The sequence below is a fragment of the Coffea arabica genome, chromosome 2e (genome assembly GCF_036785885.1).
Source record: "Coffea arabica cultivar ET-39 chromosome 2e, Coffea Arabica ET-39 HiFi, whole genome shotgun sequence".
In the NCBI taxonomy this organism is placed as follows: domain Eukaryota; kingdom Viridiplantae; phylum Streptophyta; class Magnoliopsida; order Gentianales; family Rubiaceae; genus Coffea; species Coffea arabica.
Window position 1 is genome coordinate 34,028,349 of NC_092313.1, and position 16,124 is coordinate 34,044,472.

Here is a 16,124-nt window from a genome sequence, read left to right on the forward strand (position 1 = left end):
TTAGGTTTAATATTTAGGCCAATATATAACTGCAGTGAGAAGTTTCTTCAATTGACAAGATTCAGTTGATTTCAGCTGTAGGAACATAAATAACAACATTTGCTTAAAACAAAATCATGATATTTGAGTTCTCTTTGATACAGACATGCATGCACGCCTGTCCATTACCTTTCATCACTATTATTTTGCTTTATTTTGTAATAGTTCCAACTCTTTAATCTACAGAATCTGTTGTCTCAAATATCCCAATTATATCTCTATAAAACTTATTCTGAATGAAGCAAATACGAGATGAGAAGAGAGAGGACTTAGAGGAAGAGAAGACATTTAAATAGTATATTTGAATTTTATGTGATGAAAAAGAAAAGAAGGAAAGGAATGTTGTAACTTCCCTTTTTCCCCATACTTGAATAACAAGAAATATATTCAAAAGAGAAAAGGGTTTTTAAGAAACTAGATAAAATTCAAATCGCGAAAAGCGAAAAGCTCTCAAAATGTTTTGAAAGTGCATATCTGTCGTTTCCATTTCCAAGTAATCAATACTTAATGATAATGACCATTTTGAGGGACAAAAGTTGTCATATGTTGGAGCTTTATTCTATATACATTTTTTTACTCCTTTTTGTGGAAATATTATATAATCATTTGATTCAACAAATCTTCAACAGTGTGAAATTGTGTTTTTGAAATGTTTAGAGATCAATATAAAAAATAATATTCTAGGGGCAAACAGCAACAAGGGTGATAAATTTAGTGGGAAAAGAGCAGTATGTTTCTTTTTGTTTTTCATAATGTTATAGGGTTTGGATTCTTTATTAATCTGCTCATATGCTTATGTTGATTTACTTGTTTGTTCACCTATATCTTAATCACCAAATAAAAAAATTAATCCGAGCACATCACTATTTCTCTTTGACGAGTAGATCATTCCACTACAAAACAACTAAAACAATATTTTTGCCATAAGGAGTCTATGGACTACTATGGATCAACGTTAGAAAAATAACTAAATCAGGATAGTATTAATTGGTTACTTAAGTCAGTAGCCATTGTTGGTTGATTGGCTAGTAGTGTTTGTTGTAATCTTTAGTTTTGGTTCTAGTCACATGGGATTGCATTTTAGATAATTTGAATTTACGCTGCACTCCTTAATCTATTTATACTATGAAGTATTTTATTTGTTCAAACTAATTGTTCTCATAAATCTTTAGTCAAATTGGAGTTAAATTCTATTTTCGTAAAAAAAAAAAGCTCACAATTATGTTTTGTGGAAAACTTTAGTTGTCCACGCCAAATATGCTGTACTCCTTTTGTAGATTGTTCATTTCATGCATTCTTCTTTATAAGTAATTTAGGAAAAATAATCATGTGTTGAATTGCAGTAAAAATTTAAGAACCTACCATAATCTTTCAAGAAAGATATGAAAAATGAAAGCAGTAAAGCAAGCAAAGCGAGGTTTGTTTTATAATAACATGGAACTATTTAGATATAGATATACAAGCCACCATACAGGAAGACTTAAAAAAAAAAAAGATTTATGTTGTAATGAGCTCTAGGACTCTCAAATACTCCAATTATGACTTCAAGAAGCCATTGTTCCATTCAGCATAAAAAGTATGGATGAATTTAAGCCCAAGAAATTTGCAACTTCTGTTCTCTATCATTATTACGTTTAAATTTATCATCTTTATAATTTCGTTTTTAAAGTTTGCTACTTTTGTATCTTTTTTTTTTTTTGCTACTTTTGTATCTTACTTTATGAAAATTTTAGTTATAGGTGGCGGCAGGCTTTGCAAAAAGAACTATAAAAAACTTGAAACTTCCTCAAGCATTTGTCATCCAAATTGGTTGATGCATCCAGGTAAGAAGCCACTTAATTACCACTATTTGATTCATTTTGGTTAGTTTAAGAACTCTTTGGTTAATGTTATTTTTGTGTTGGCAGTAATCTGTGGTGTGTACATATACGAAATCTTTTACAAAGGGAGGAGGATCTATATTTTATGCTCCTGTGTCTCAACCAATTTTTTTATTGATATCTTGAATGACCTTTTATTACAAGAGATGAATTGACCATCATAGAAATTTCTTCCACATGAAAGTTAAAATTATTTGACATGCACTCAAAAGTTTTGCTAGCTTTTTACTATTTGACATGCACTCAAACTACTTATTACATGTTATGCAAATGTTTATACAGTCATTACTGATATTGCTAAATTTATCGCTCTGCTACAATCACTACTGGTCCATATTAGTAGGGTAATGGTCCATTACTACTAATTCGAACTAATTCACAATTATTAGGTTAAATTCATAATTTTTATATAGATTTATCTAACGCTGGGGGAGGGAAGAAAAAAATCCCTCCACTCCTGCCCCAACCCTCATCCCATTATTTGCGAGCACTTACCTCTATTGTCATCCCTATGAATTGCTCGATCAGCCAAAGATTCTTTAATATAGCAAGTAATGTATAATCTAATTCGCCCCTCGGGGTCAGCTCAGCTGGTGAGCCCATGGGGTCTTCCTCGTGGTGGCACCGGTTCGAGTCTGGCTCCACATACCGCCTGGGTGCTCTTGGGGGGCAGGGTACTCCAGGCGCAGGGGATTAGTCGGGCCCCGTAAGGATTGACTCGGACATCCCTGTGTTGACCAAAAAAAAAAAGAAAGTATAATCTAATTCATATGTATGGAAAAGTGTTAACTGTTAAGTATTACCTATCCTAAAGTTTAAAACAGTAAAACATTTGATAGCAGAAAAAGGCCCCGAAGTTCTAAAGCTTAACGTGTTAATGATGACTACAACAAAATGTTTTGGCCAACTTATGCACAAACAAAACGAGAAAAAAAATTGGAATTGCTTGAAACTGTAACTTTAGTGAGCATTTATTACTATGTTTTCTGAATTTCAAGAATTTTATTTTCGTACCATAGGATCATTACTTGATTGTTTATGTCCTTGGAGGAACTCAGTTTGCGTTAGGGGTGTGCATCGAAATCGAAAGCGATAATTCGATAGTTTGAAATCGAAAATTTTTGAAATTTTGACTGAAATTTTTTCGACTGAATTCGATTTCAAAATGATTAATTCCGATTTCGAATTCGATACCGAATTGAATTCAGAATTCGGTTACTTCCGAATTCACCGATTTCTTTGCTATCCTCCCTTCTTGGCTTCTTCTACCAGAAAAATTGTCGTATTTCGTTGTTTTCAACTAGGAGGTAAATGACCAGCCAATAAGAATAAATGATTGGATGAATTGTTCTCCAGAAGAAAATCGAGCTAGCAAAATAATCAGTGAAATTAATTGTCACTTACAGTTCTCTTCCTCCTTAAAAAAAAAAAATTTATTCTGCTGGCCAAAAAAAGAAGAAAAAGGTCGGAGAAATTGATATTAGTATAATATTGTTTGTTTCACTTTTGTTTTGTGGCTGCAGAAACATGGGAGTATATGAAAACCCATCAGTCTCTGGTCTCCGCCTTGCCGCTTTAGGCTGTATTCTTCAGAAGAAGCCAAGCTATTGCCTCCTTTGCAAACTCTGTGGAGATTAGCTAAATTTTTTGCTTTAGTTCTTGGCTTTCTGCCTTCAGTGCCTTGGACTGTTTTGCTGGGTGGGAGAAATTGGGGCAGCGGGTTATGGAGGTTCAGCACATTAGGCGGCAAAGCACCCCAGTGGAAGGGCCGAAAGAAGGAAGGTGAGAGGAAGGAAGAAGCGGCAAAGCTGAGTTGGAGGCAGAGGAACTAGGAAGGACGAAGGAAGGTGAGTGAGAGTGTGAGTCTGTGAGATAGCGGAGTCAGGCGGTGGAAGAGTCCTGAGGTAGTGAGGTGAGTTAATAGATTAGGGTTTTTGTTAAAAACTACTGTATTATATTATATGTATTGTTAAAAACTATTATATTATATATACATATTATTATTCGAATTCGATTTCGAATTTTCGATTTCAAATTCCTATTTCGAATTACCCAATTCGAAATCGGTAATTCCGATTTCAAAAATTATATTTTCGAATTCGATCCGATTTCGACCAATTCGAAATCGGAATTACCGAATTAACTTCCGAATTACCGAAATTTCGATTTCGAAATTCCGAATTAAATTCGAAATCGAAATTTTTCGACTTTGCACACCCCTAGTTTGCGTGGTACCGTAAGTGCCTAGAACTAACGCGTTCAGATACAGCTGAATTGCATCCAACGAATTAAACTACACCTTCCACATCAGAAACTTTGGAATTTACTTTGGGATAATTTCAGAAACCTACCTTGTGGTTTCTAACTACTTCACTAGCCTCCCTCCAAGTTTTGAAAATTACACTAACCTCCCTTTTGGTTTCTAACTACTACATAAGCCTCCCTCTAAGTTTCAAAAATTACACTAACCTCCTTTGAGATTTATTAGCTTGTAACATTTAAGCCCAATCAATAATTAAAAAGTGATATTATGAGAGAAAAAATAATATGATTTCATCATTGCCCGTCATTTACTAATTTATTTAATTAATTTAATACTAACCCACACATTAAAGAAAAATACTAAAATTTGTTGTTTATCATTAGGGATCAAATCACATATAATATTAAAAAAATAGTATATCATTTTATATTTTTCCACTTAATGGAAGATCCGACTTAATCTTTTCACTTACATACTCATTATCAAACATATTCAATAACACCAACAGGGGTTGGTCCGAGTGGTAAGCGGTTCGGATTCGCTTAAGCAGGTCTCGTGTTCGAGTCCTAGTGTACGCAAACACCCCTGTTGGGAGACTTACCCACCATAGCCAGGTGCGCGACGTGAGTCGGGTCCGGATTAGTCGGGGCAAAGTTTCGGATACCGGGCGGGCAACCAAAAACAAAACATATTCAATAACTAATAATCAAAAATTTGCAATGAGGCCGAATTTTAACCACATAAATATTCTTGTCAACATGTTATGGTTAGTTGCCTAAATTATTATTGTCTTAAAACTAGCTCTTTGTAATATATTGGTTATAGATTTTTTGATTATTTATTATTGACCACGTTTAACAATGAATTTGTAACTAAAAAGAGCACTTTGGATCTTACATTAAGTGAAGTATATATAATGATATACTATTTTTGATATTATAATATTATATGTGATTGCCTAAATTATTATTGTCTTAAAACTAGCTCTTTGTAATATATTGGTTATAGATTTTTTGATTATTTATTATTGACCACGCTTAACAATGAATTTGTAACTAAAAAGAGCACTTTGGATCTTACATTAAGTGAAGTATATATAATGATATACTATTTTTGATATTATATGTGATTTCATCCCTCATGATAAACAGCAAATTCTAATATTTTCTTTTATGTTTGGATTGGTATTAAATTAATTAAACAATTTAATAAATAAGAGACAATGGTGGAATCATATTATCTTCTCTATCCTAATATCACCTTTTAATTTTTGGCTAAACCTAGATGTTACAAGATAATAAACTTCAATGAAGATTAGTATAATTTTCAAAACTTGGAGGGAGGCTAGTGAAATCGTTACAATTCTCAGGGGAGGTTTCTAAAATTATCCCATTTACTTTTAGCACCACCATATTTCACGGATTATTTTTTTTTAAAAAAAAATGCAAGATTTGTTTCGTTGCAAAGTAGGGCATGAGATTGGAACCGAGTTTTTTGATCAAGTTTTTTAACTACTAGTTTTTTAACAACTTTAGCTACAGGAACCCAAAAAACTTAACAAATTTTTTAACCTACACACCAAAATATCTAATACACAAAAAACTTCCTTTTTTCTTCTTCTTTCTCCCCCATCCAGATCCACCACACCTTCATCGCCGGCCACCACCTCCGCCGCCGCTTCCGGCGCCTGCCTACGCCGGCGTTCCCTTTTTTTTTTTCCTTCCTTTCTCCCTCTCCCTCTCCCTCTCTCCTTCCCTTCTTCTCTCCCTCCCCTCCCTGGCCACCCTCCCCCTTCCCCTAACTGCGATCTGGTCGCGCAACCAGATTGGGCAAAAGGGGGAGAGGGAGATGGAGAAGAGGGAGAGAGAAAAGCAAAAAAAAAATATTTGAAAAAACTTCCACTGCTGGTTTCTGGCTTCGGGAGGGGGAGGGGAAGGGTGAAGGGGAGTAGAGGGGGAGAGGGGAGCAGAGAAAGGGGAGAGGGGAAAAGAAAAAGAAAAAAAAATTTGAGCGTGCAGGCTGCTGGTTCTTCAACGAGGCAGAGGTGGCGGGGGAGGGAAGAGGGAGGGGGAAGGAAGAAGAAGAAGATGATGAAGAGAGGAAAGAAAAGAAAAAGGAAAGAAAGAAAGAGAAAAAGAAAGAAAAGAAAAAAAATATTGGTAGGACCATGGCTGCTGGGGAGGCAGAGGTAACGGGGAAGGAGGAGGGGGAAGGAAGAAGAAGAAGAAGAGAGGAAAGAAAAGAAAAAGGAAAGAAAGAAAAAGAAAAAGAAAAAGAAAGAAAAGGAAAAAAAAGTTTTTCATCTTAAAAAATTTTTCCGAAAACTTTAACAGTGCACTACAGTAAAGTTTTAGACAAATTTTCAAAAAACTCAGGTTCCAAACGGGGCCCAAGTTCCTTTTTTCGTCCTTTCTTATCATAAAGCTTTGAAATTCAGGTTCATAAACAGAAGCTATAAACTAATCCATGAGAAATCACAGACTGCATAATATAAATGCCTCGAAGGAGAATCTCAGGCACAACATAAGCCATTCCGTAAACCCAAATACAACTAATAAGCCACTAAACATCATTCACTCGCACAATTATGAAATCCAATCCACCAAAGCTTGTTCCTTTGCTTGCATGCCCTTCAAGACGTTACAACTCTGCTCAGACGGGACTAGTTTTTGCTTTGTCTTGTTCTTGATCATAACCTGAGCGCAGGAATTTTAAAGCTGAGTACAAATTTCTAACCAAGTTTACAAGGTTTAAATCTTTATAAAAGAATTCAGAACTTTATTAGTAAAAAAACTGTTCAAACTTGTAGAACAGTCGTGAAAAAAAAAATCATGAAAATGTCATTTGACATAAGAACAAATATTTGAGGAATTTAAGTGTCGTTATTTAGAGTAAACTAAATAATGAATTCCATATCTCTGATAAGCATGAAGAACAGATTTCAAAGCAGTCAAAGATGAAAAAGTATGGCCTTTTGAAGGGGGAATTTCTGGCTTAGAGCTCCAACAATCATAAAACCCTATTAAATTTTGGCTTAATAAGCAAGGTTCTCAATCAGATGACCTAAGAGCTGGAAAGAAATTGGATTTTTTTTTTCTTGTTTTGTAATTGTAAAATTATTGATAAAGAAAGAAAAGGTTCCCATCCTTTTCCAGTGGAAGAAAATCTTATTCGATACTCAGAAACAAGCAAATAAACCAGAACAAAACATTACTTTGAACAATTAAATTCCAAATAGAAAAACCATATATGAGGAGAAGCAAAAAAGTTAAAGAATACGACAGTAAAACATTATTTGCACAACTATCGCACTAGCCATGAAAAATTACACAGAGACTTGTAAATTTCATTCTTAGCATGATTGTATGCAGCAAAGCTATGAGGTCCACAAATCTCAGAATGCTTACAGGTGCAAGGCTCAGAAGGCTAGTTACACCAGAAAAACTTGCTAAATTGAGCTAATTGATTATTAACATCATCTACTGGTTTGTCATCTTACTTTAGTGGAAATTTTATATGACGTGAGTTTTCTGGTATTCAATTTCATTATTCATATTTCCTCTTCTGAGTTAGCTTATCTTCCTGTACTGCCTAGTCTATATTGCAAAATCCGTGGTTAGTTTAGATTGCTTTCAGTTGATGCCTAACAGTGTGATGACTAGGCCAAATGGTTTCGCAATTAGAGTTTTGATTATCAGTTAAATACAGATTTCCAATGCATCTAAGTCTGAATTTCCATAAGCTAACCATAGAAAACTGAATTTTGGCACTGACATGTAGTGTTGTCTTAGGCATAATGAACAGCATTACATGGATATATGGAGAAAATTCCTTTGAAGATACTAAGTGAGGTAGGTACTTCGTATGGTCAGCTGAATCGGCAGACAAATGAAAGAGAAAGGTCCATTTTAACGAGTCCCAAGCCTTCCATGCCTCCTGATTTCACAACAGACTAATGGATATGCACGACAGTTGTTTTATGCCTAAAAAGCAGAATTAGAAAGAGGGATTGCTCGTTTGCGTGTTGCCATTCCTGGCAAAAGCTCAAAGCAATTGCAGAATCTAGAAGGTACCCTCCAGGGTTGAAACCTGTTCCAAAAGTGAAAAAATATGAAGCCTGCAGGATAAGAATGTGGATATATAGTTGAACAAGCAACTTTACGCGTTGCATACGATGGCTGAGGCAGAAACTAAATCATTTGCAGCAGCTGAAGCTGCGAAGGATTCAGAAAAGGTCTCAAGGATGTCTTAACAGATTTGTTGCTTCAGTTGGCATACTGTGATAGAAGCAAGACAGGAACATACAGGTGTTCCTTTGATGTTTAACTCTGCTGCTTATTTTCATCTTAGCACAGTAGCTTGTCATATGAAGCTACCAGTTTCTCCAGCATTCACTCTCAAAGAAGTTACAAGTGAGATGTTCTTCAACTCCATGGCAAAATGTCTTGACCAGAAAGCTTTCAATTTCTCACCAATAGACATAAGCAAATCCGCATATTAATAAAGATAAGCATTATTTATTCCACATTTAATAAAGATTCTTATCATTTACTTCCAAACCAAATAAGGTACAATATCTGTATACTATCAACACATTATCAGACATTTTCAATCATTTGGCTTAACAGGTGCTGTTGTCCATCTTGATTAGAACATATCAACCAAAATACTCCCTCTCTCTTCATGACACGGGCAAATTACTCTTCAGACTTTCATGAACTATTAAACCATGCTTCCCCTGTGAAATCCACTAGTCCAACTTTTCTCTTAGAATTCTTGATTAGCCTGAAATGCAAAAACAATTTGTTCTAAGAACTCACCCCACTACTACCTAATACAGCAAAGTTGAGAATTTAGTTCTAGCAAGATTCAGGCTTTCAGACTTGCATGAACTATTAAACCATACTTCCCCAAATCCACAGGGCCAACCATTATCTTATACTTGATTAGCCCAAAATGCGAAAAAAATTAGTTCTAAGAACTCACCCCACTACTACTTAATATAGCAAAATTCAGAATTTAGCTCTAGCAAGATTCAGGCATAACCTACTTACGACATCCAAAAAACTTCACCTCAATATGGGGTTAGTATATTTCGGCAGAGCAAAAATCATTCAGAGACGGATTCCACTCCTCTCTTCCCCTCCACCCCCCCCTCCCCCGGCCCTCCCCCCAAAAAAAAAGGACATGAAGTACGAGTTTTGTCTTGGTCAATTGAATTAACTGGTTAAAAATCGTTTGTTTGCCACTGGCATTAATGTGGTGGAAGAATTTGACTTATTTAAACTGAGTATTGAATTATAAGAACTGGTTACCAGTTGACATAATTTGTACAAACCTGCATATACATTTGGATATAGATATTGGCACTCTATTTTTCTAACTCTCACTCCATACACTTTTTAACTTTGACAAATGATCGTGAAGTAATTGAAGTGCCAAAGGTGGAGTGACAATATTACAGATTCCAATCATGCAGCTTACAGATTAAAGAAAATTCGATATAATCATTACAGATAATTATAGATATCTCAATGAAGTCAAGAGTAATGGCACTGCAGTATTTTTGTATTTGATATCCTTATTGGGTGAACTTTGATGTATATGCTGACTTGGATAATCTTTTTGCTGGTCAACAAAGATTTTTCGTAATCAGTATGTTTTACTTTCAACATAGTTCATTGACTCATTCAAATTGCTTATGGACAAGATTGTGAACCAAAACCTTGCACTTCTCGGGAAAAGCCCATGCAACATTTTACTTTACACTTAAAATACTTGATAGAACCAAAAATGACTAAGGTATCACCTGCTTAAGTTTCTTTCTTGGAGAAAATCACCATGAGAAAGTTGACTGCAACATTCACAACACTATAAAATATAGAAATTGAACCATTCAAATTATTAGTTGAAAACTTATTACACATAAACGGATACCTCTATTACCAGCAAGACCCTTAGCAATAATGGAACTGAGCCACCTCAAGCATCTTTGAGTATTTTATAACGCACAATCTAAGCCTTGAGAAAACGGTATCACAGAAAGTTCTTTGGACCCCTGTCAGATCCTTCATCAAGATTATTTCTTTGAGCCCTTTCATCAAACACCTTCAACTCAAATTCCTTTCACTCCACCATATTCACCCTCGTACAGCCCATACTGTGTTCTGTGGGTTAATTTTAGTAAATAAACAAATAGGGGAAGAGGGAGAGGAAGAGGGAGACACAGAGAGAGATGAGTGTTTGGTTTTGGAGAACTTTCAAACTAACATAGCTTTCTTTGTTTGTTTTGTGTTGTTTTGTATTTTGTCCTTGATTTACTATTTAAGTTAATGATCTCCATCTTCAGATTATCATTTTCCATTTTTAACCCTAGCCCGTAAAATCATTGTGAAGTTGTCCAGCATTTGGCATTAAACAGAGAGAATGTTATCCACAGCTCTAACAAATCTCACATACTTCAAATGGTCGGGATTCATTTTGAAATTTAATGTTGTCTAGTGAGGGGTATGTTCCCCTTTTGACACTATCAAAGTCCCAGTATTATGGAACAATTTGGACTTAAAAAAATTTATACAGAGCCACTTGGAGTTCACTCATCTTGTGCCTTTCACTTCAAAGAGCTAATTATTTGCCTGATTTGTGTTTGGACTTCAGCTTACTAGTATGGAACTTTCATTCAGGGACCATAACTAGGGTAATCCTACAGGTGACTAAACATGTTATTACATCACATAATCATTATCTGATGAAAAGAGTTTGTTTTGCATAAATTTCCAGTTCCTTCAAAGCCTCAGAAGGCCTTGTAATGGCCAGCCATGAGCTTCTGTTGAAAACAACATTTGGCGCAATTCCTATCAGACTACCTGTTCCAGTTTACCATGTTTGCTTGTTTATTGTCTTATTTCTTCACCACAGATGTGCATTCATTTACACTTATAAACAAGTGCTATTCTTTCCAAACTTTCTTAACTAAAACCATCGCCGCCTAAGGAACAGACAAGACACAGAGAGAGAGAGTGTGTGTGTGTGTGTGAGAGGAGTAATAATAATAATAATAATAATAACCTATCTTTTCTCCATAAGCAGCATCTATACTGTAGAAGTTGATTTCTTTGTTGAATATTAACAAATATCATCAATATCATAATTTTTGATTAACTTAAGCATAAATGTGAATACATAATATCTTAAGGTTACCTCACAAAAACTTTTGGTAAACTTGTCACCTTCTATAAGGCTTGAGGTGCAAAGTTTCAAATTCTGAACCAAATGTTATTGATTCTTCCTCGAGTTTCTTTTTCAACCTTCTCCAAGTTCTCAACATATCAGATTGAATTAAGCCTTTATACAGCGTCTGAAATGTGATCTTCTGTGGAAGATATCCTTTCTCTATCATCTCCATGAAAAGCTCACAAGCAACCCTCCAATTCCTTCTCGCACACAATCCATGAATTAACAATGTATATGTGTCCAAGTCTGGTCCAATCCTGCTAGCCTTCATATCCTCCCAAATCTCCATTGCAAGTCCCATCTTATTTACCTTCGTGAACATCCCCAACAGTATGTTATAAGTATGTATGCTTGGTGAACAGAAAGAACCATCTTCCTTCATTTTTCTGTACAACCTCATGGCTCCTTCTGTATCTTTCCTCCCTCTATACTCCTCAAAAAAGCAATTGTAAGTTGCAGTTGCAGGATTAACCCCATTTGACACCATCTCATCCAACAACACCTCAGCATCCTCTATTCTTCCACAAGAACAAAGACATTTAACAACTGAGGTATATGTTGCCACATTAGGGCAAATCCCTCTGTCCTTCATCATCTTCAACTTCTCAAGCGATAATGCAGGTTTATGTGCTCTACTATAAACATGAAGCAAAATGGAATAACTCGTAACATCAGGCTCTACACCTCTATCACGCATTTCCACAAACACCTTCTCCGCATTCCTTATCACCTTCTCAAACCGTTCATCCGGGTGCAAACTCGCCTTCCTACAGATCCCATTTAACATCACATTATAAGTTACCACATTTGGCTCAATTCCCTTCTGCACCATCTCCTTAAAAAACTTCTCAGCCATTTCGATTTTCTTCACCTTAAACCACCCATATATCAAAATTGTGTAAATCTTCGCATTCAACTCAAGCCTCCACTTCTCTTTATTAAACAACTCATTAGCTACCTTAACATACCCATATTTACATAGAGTATCAAGAAGAAAACAAAACCGGAACTGTGAAAAACTTCCACTATTTTCTTCGTCTATAAAAATATGCATTTCATCGAAAGCCCGAATAGCCTGCCGTGTGAGACCAGCAGAAATCAACCTTCTAATCAGGATATAAAATGTGGTAAAATTAGGCCTAAGATTGTTGCTTTCCTGGTCCATCTGGACAATGAGTTGCCAAGCAACATCAAACTGGCGGACTTTGCAGAGACTATCCACGAGGAGGTTGAAAGCGGTGGTGTCATGGCAATAGGAAGGATGGTGGAACTGACAATATTGGAAAAAGGCAAGGGCAACTTTTGAAGAGTGATGAAGGCGAAGGAGAATTTGGTGGACTAAGGAGGTTGTGAGAGTGATTCCATTGAGCTGGAAAGAGGATTCTGTGGCGTGGAAAGGGTTGTGGTGTTGGAGAATGATTTGGGATATTAAATCAGCATTTTTTGATGGTTCAATTGTTGGAAGTATGGGTTTGGGCTCAGTCTCCAAGTGCCATATTTGCGGTGGTGGTGGTAGCCGGTGTTCAGAGTCAGAAAATGAAGAAAAAGAATAAGTAGGCAAGAGTTTGGGGAGAAAAATGTTCATCTGCATTGAAAAGGATCGGCCCAAATTCAAAAGTAGTGCCATTGAAATATACTCTTGCCTCTTCTTCTCATGAGGTGAATAAAACAACTATGATAGTAGTACTACTAGTGATAACTTCATCCATCACCCATCAGCATCACCCAATTAGCATCACATCTAATCATTCAGGGCAGACAGTCAAACCCAGACAAATTGAGGACAAAGGCTTGAAGAGATCATCTTGAAACTCCCTGATCACGATCACCTGAACATACAGTAAGATGAAGAAAAATAAGTGAATCAAATCAAGATGAAAACAACCAGATGTTTCCAAATAAGTGGTCAGTTGTTGGTGAGCAATGCTTCCAAATGGATTTGGAGTAGGAACCATTGTCAACCAGAGCCATTTGCATCTATTTGGTTCGCAATGGGTTATACAACATGAGACGAGTTTAAGATACCAATAGACAAATACAAATTTGATAAGTACAACATTTAGTATATACCACATGAAGTACATACATTCATAAAACTCGACTTTACATATTTAAGATTCCAATTGTCAACCAGTTTTGGTCAAAAACCTGCAGCAATGCCGGTGGCCAATATTGGGACAGCTTGAACTTTCAAGTTACAAGATCATTCATAAAAACCCGTCTTCTGAGTCTCAAAGAGCACATACAACCACAAAAACAGTAAGAGAGAGAGAGAGAGAGAACACATGAATTTTTAAGGTACTGAAAACTTGCAGGAACAAGAAATGGATAACCTTCTACAATTCATAATGTTCAGCTTAGACGTATATGAAGAACTAAGATGTAAAAAGTCAAAAAAAAAAAAGAAAATATCACCTATGAAAATAATGAGGGGAATTAACTGAACCAACAAAGGACGAGCAAACTGAAGAGGCACAGTGCATTGCAGTTTTGGGTAGACAATACAGATTCTCATTTTGCAAACATATCAAGAACTTACCTCTGAGATTACCAATAAAGCACTCATAGAAAACTCGAACTTACCTCTGAGATGCACTCATAGAAAACTCTCTTATAGCCCAAAAGTTTTAAGACTTTAGTCCATCAATCAGCTTAAGAAAACCCCTGCATACAGAAAACACTACTCTTATCAAGATGCTCCAAAACGTCTGCTAACACATTCATAGGCCATAATTCCTAAAATGGAAAATGGAGGTACAGTAATACCGTATATTTCATGCTTTACGATATATGTGAAACAAGATATAGATTTTTAATCTGAATAAAGCCTTAACTGATACCTCCATTTCATTCAGGCATTTTCACAAACAGATTACAAGCACACACAAAAAGTTTCATCCTCTATCAACTACGAAATTGAAGTTGACCACAAAATTTCCAACGCAACCAAAATTTCAGTCATCTAAGAACGTAAATGCAAGCAAATTAGCAGGAGAGGGGAAAAAAAGAGAGAGCATGGATTTCATTGAGTACCATTTGAAGTTTGAAAGGAGGGGAAAAATGAATTTAGAGATTTCGAGTGATTGAGAGTGGCAATTTGCAAAAGTTATTTGGATTTGCAGAAATTCGAACAAGTGAAAATAGCAAAAATAGACCCTTTATGTCTTCTTGTTATCCTTTGTCAGTCCTCCACATTTCAAATAATGTATTTTGGGCTGTCACATATTTAAAATGAATCATTTTGACCCAACTGTCATTTCCGTCCTGTTTTACGGGGTTTATTTAGCTAGAAGATTATTTGGAAAAAAAATTTAAAATAATGCTATAGTACATTTTTATGCTTCAATGTATGTGAAGTAAAACTGTTGTTGAAAATATAAAAATATGATTGAAAGCGTATATATTTATGATGCAGCGACAAAATTTTTGATAAAATTTAGCAAAATAAATAAATCTATTTGAGTGACACAAAAATGTAAAATACTCGTTTAGCCCAAAAAAATTTTAAATATTTGTTTATTATATGCTAAAAGTATAAAAGAGTTCTAACCATCTTGGTATCCGATAAAATAGACTAAAAATGACTAAATTAGAAAAAGGAGAGGATAGAAACCGATTTATAAGTTTATACTCACTCGTAAAGTATCTTTTCTTCCTAAAATACTATGTTTTGACTGTATTGCATTATGTAACTCCCAAATCTTCTACCTTTGGTTCAAATTGAAAAATGGAGGAAATCCAAAGATATTTACAGTTTAATAGATTTCAACAACTCAACTTTCTATATCTGCTTATTTTTTTAGAAAAAAAAAATTATCCTTTTTAATTAGAAAAGATTTGCTTTATAGAAAAAATTATCCTTTTTTAGTTTAAATATAACTATGGTGTTAATTATAAATCTAAAACAATAATTTAAGTATAAGAGTATCCAATCATCCATACCGAAAATTTAATGTATAAGAGTATACATTAACTCTACATTGCCCCCTTCCCTCCACCCCAACTACAGTCCACAGATCCTAGCTCCACTACTGGTTATGATTCATTCCATCAAGTTGGTTACCATCTGTATTTCTTCTCTAGAGCTTCGGACTCTCCCGGGGCTCAACCATGTTGGCCATGCTTACCCCAATTTGCTAGATTTTCACCCACTAGATCCATAGTTCTTGTTCTCGTAAGTTTCTCTTGGCAACCATTTTGGTACCATGTGGAGAAGGGTAGTGCCTGCCTTGTTGGGATCGAGGGGGCATGTTGAGCTAGTATTTCATGTATGAGTGGCCTTAGGCCCTTGGGCTTTATGATTTTGTGCGATTGACTGTTCTGTTTTGCTGGAAATAGAAATGGATTTTTATTATTATTATTTTTTTTTGCTTATGGTTGGCTAGCTGAAAGTAGCATTTTGGGACCTTTTTGTTGGATTGTAAGGTATATGTTGTTGGTGGGTTGAGTAGTGTTTTTTCTTTTTATTGGTGGTTCGGTTAGTTATTCAGTAATTATCAAGTTAGACTCCTTAAGAGGATTTTCTCTCCATTATACCTTAATAAACATAATTATAATATTATTTTTAAAAATCAAAACCATCCATATTATATTTCTCTAGTTGTTTAAAGTATATACAAAAATTAAAATTAAATAAATTTATTAAATTTTAAACTTTAAACTTTACAACTTCCATCATAATTTTGACCTACCCTGTACGATCAAAATAT

The 16,124-nt window shown here is 35.2% G+C and overlaps 1 protein-coding gene across 3 annotated transcripts; it reads right to left on the bottom strand.

Annotated features, from left to right (window-relative positions):
• Positions 1-11,275: 11,275 nt before the first annotated feature.
• Positions 11,276-14,597, bottom strand: LOC140004558 (pentatricopeptide repeat-containing protein At2g13420, mitochondrial-like). 3 transcript variants are annotated; one of them, XM_072080439.1, is made up of 3 exons: positions 14,449-14,597; positions 13,999-14,079; positions 11,394-13,244 (listed from the first exon to the last, which is right to left on the bottom strand). In XM_072080439.1, exon 3 carries the CDS (start codon positions 13,040-13,042, stop codon positions 11,408-11,410), a length of 1,635 nt encoding a protein of 544 aa, XP_071936540.1. In that variant the 5' UTR covers positions 13,043-13,244; positions 13,999-14,079; positions 14,449-14,597; the 3' UTR covers positions 11,394-11,407. The 3 variants fall into 3 exon arrangements, with proteins under 3 accessions (XP_071936539.1, XP_071936540.1, XP_071936541.1); XM_072080440.1 differs by having other exon boundaries at positions 14,256-14,575; XM_072080438.1 differs by lacking the exon at positions 14,449-14,597 and having other exon boundaries at positions 11,276-13,244; positions 13,955-14,012.
• Positions 14,598-16,124: the final 1,527 nt, after the last annotated feature.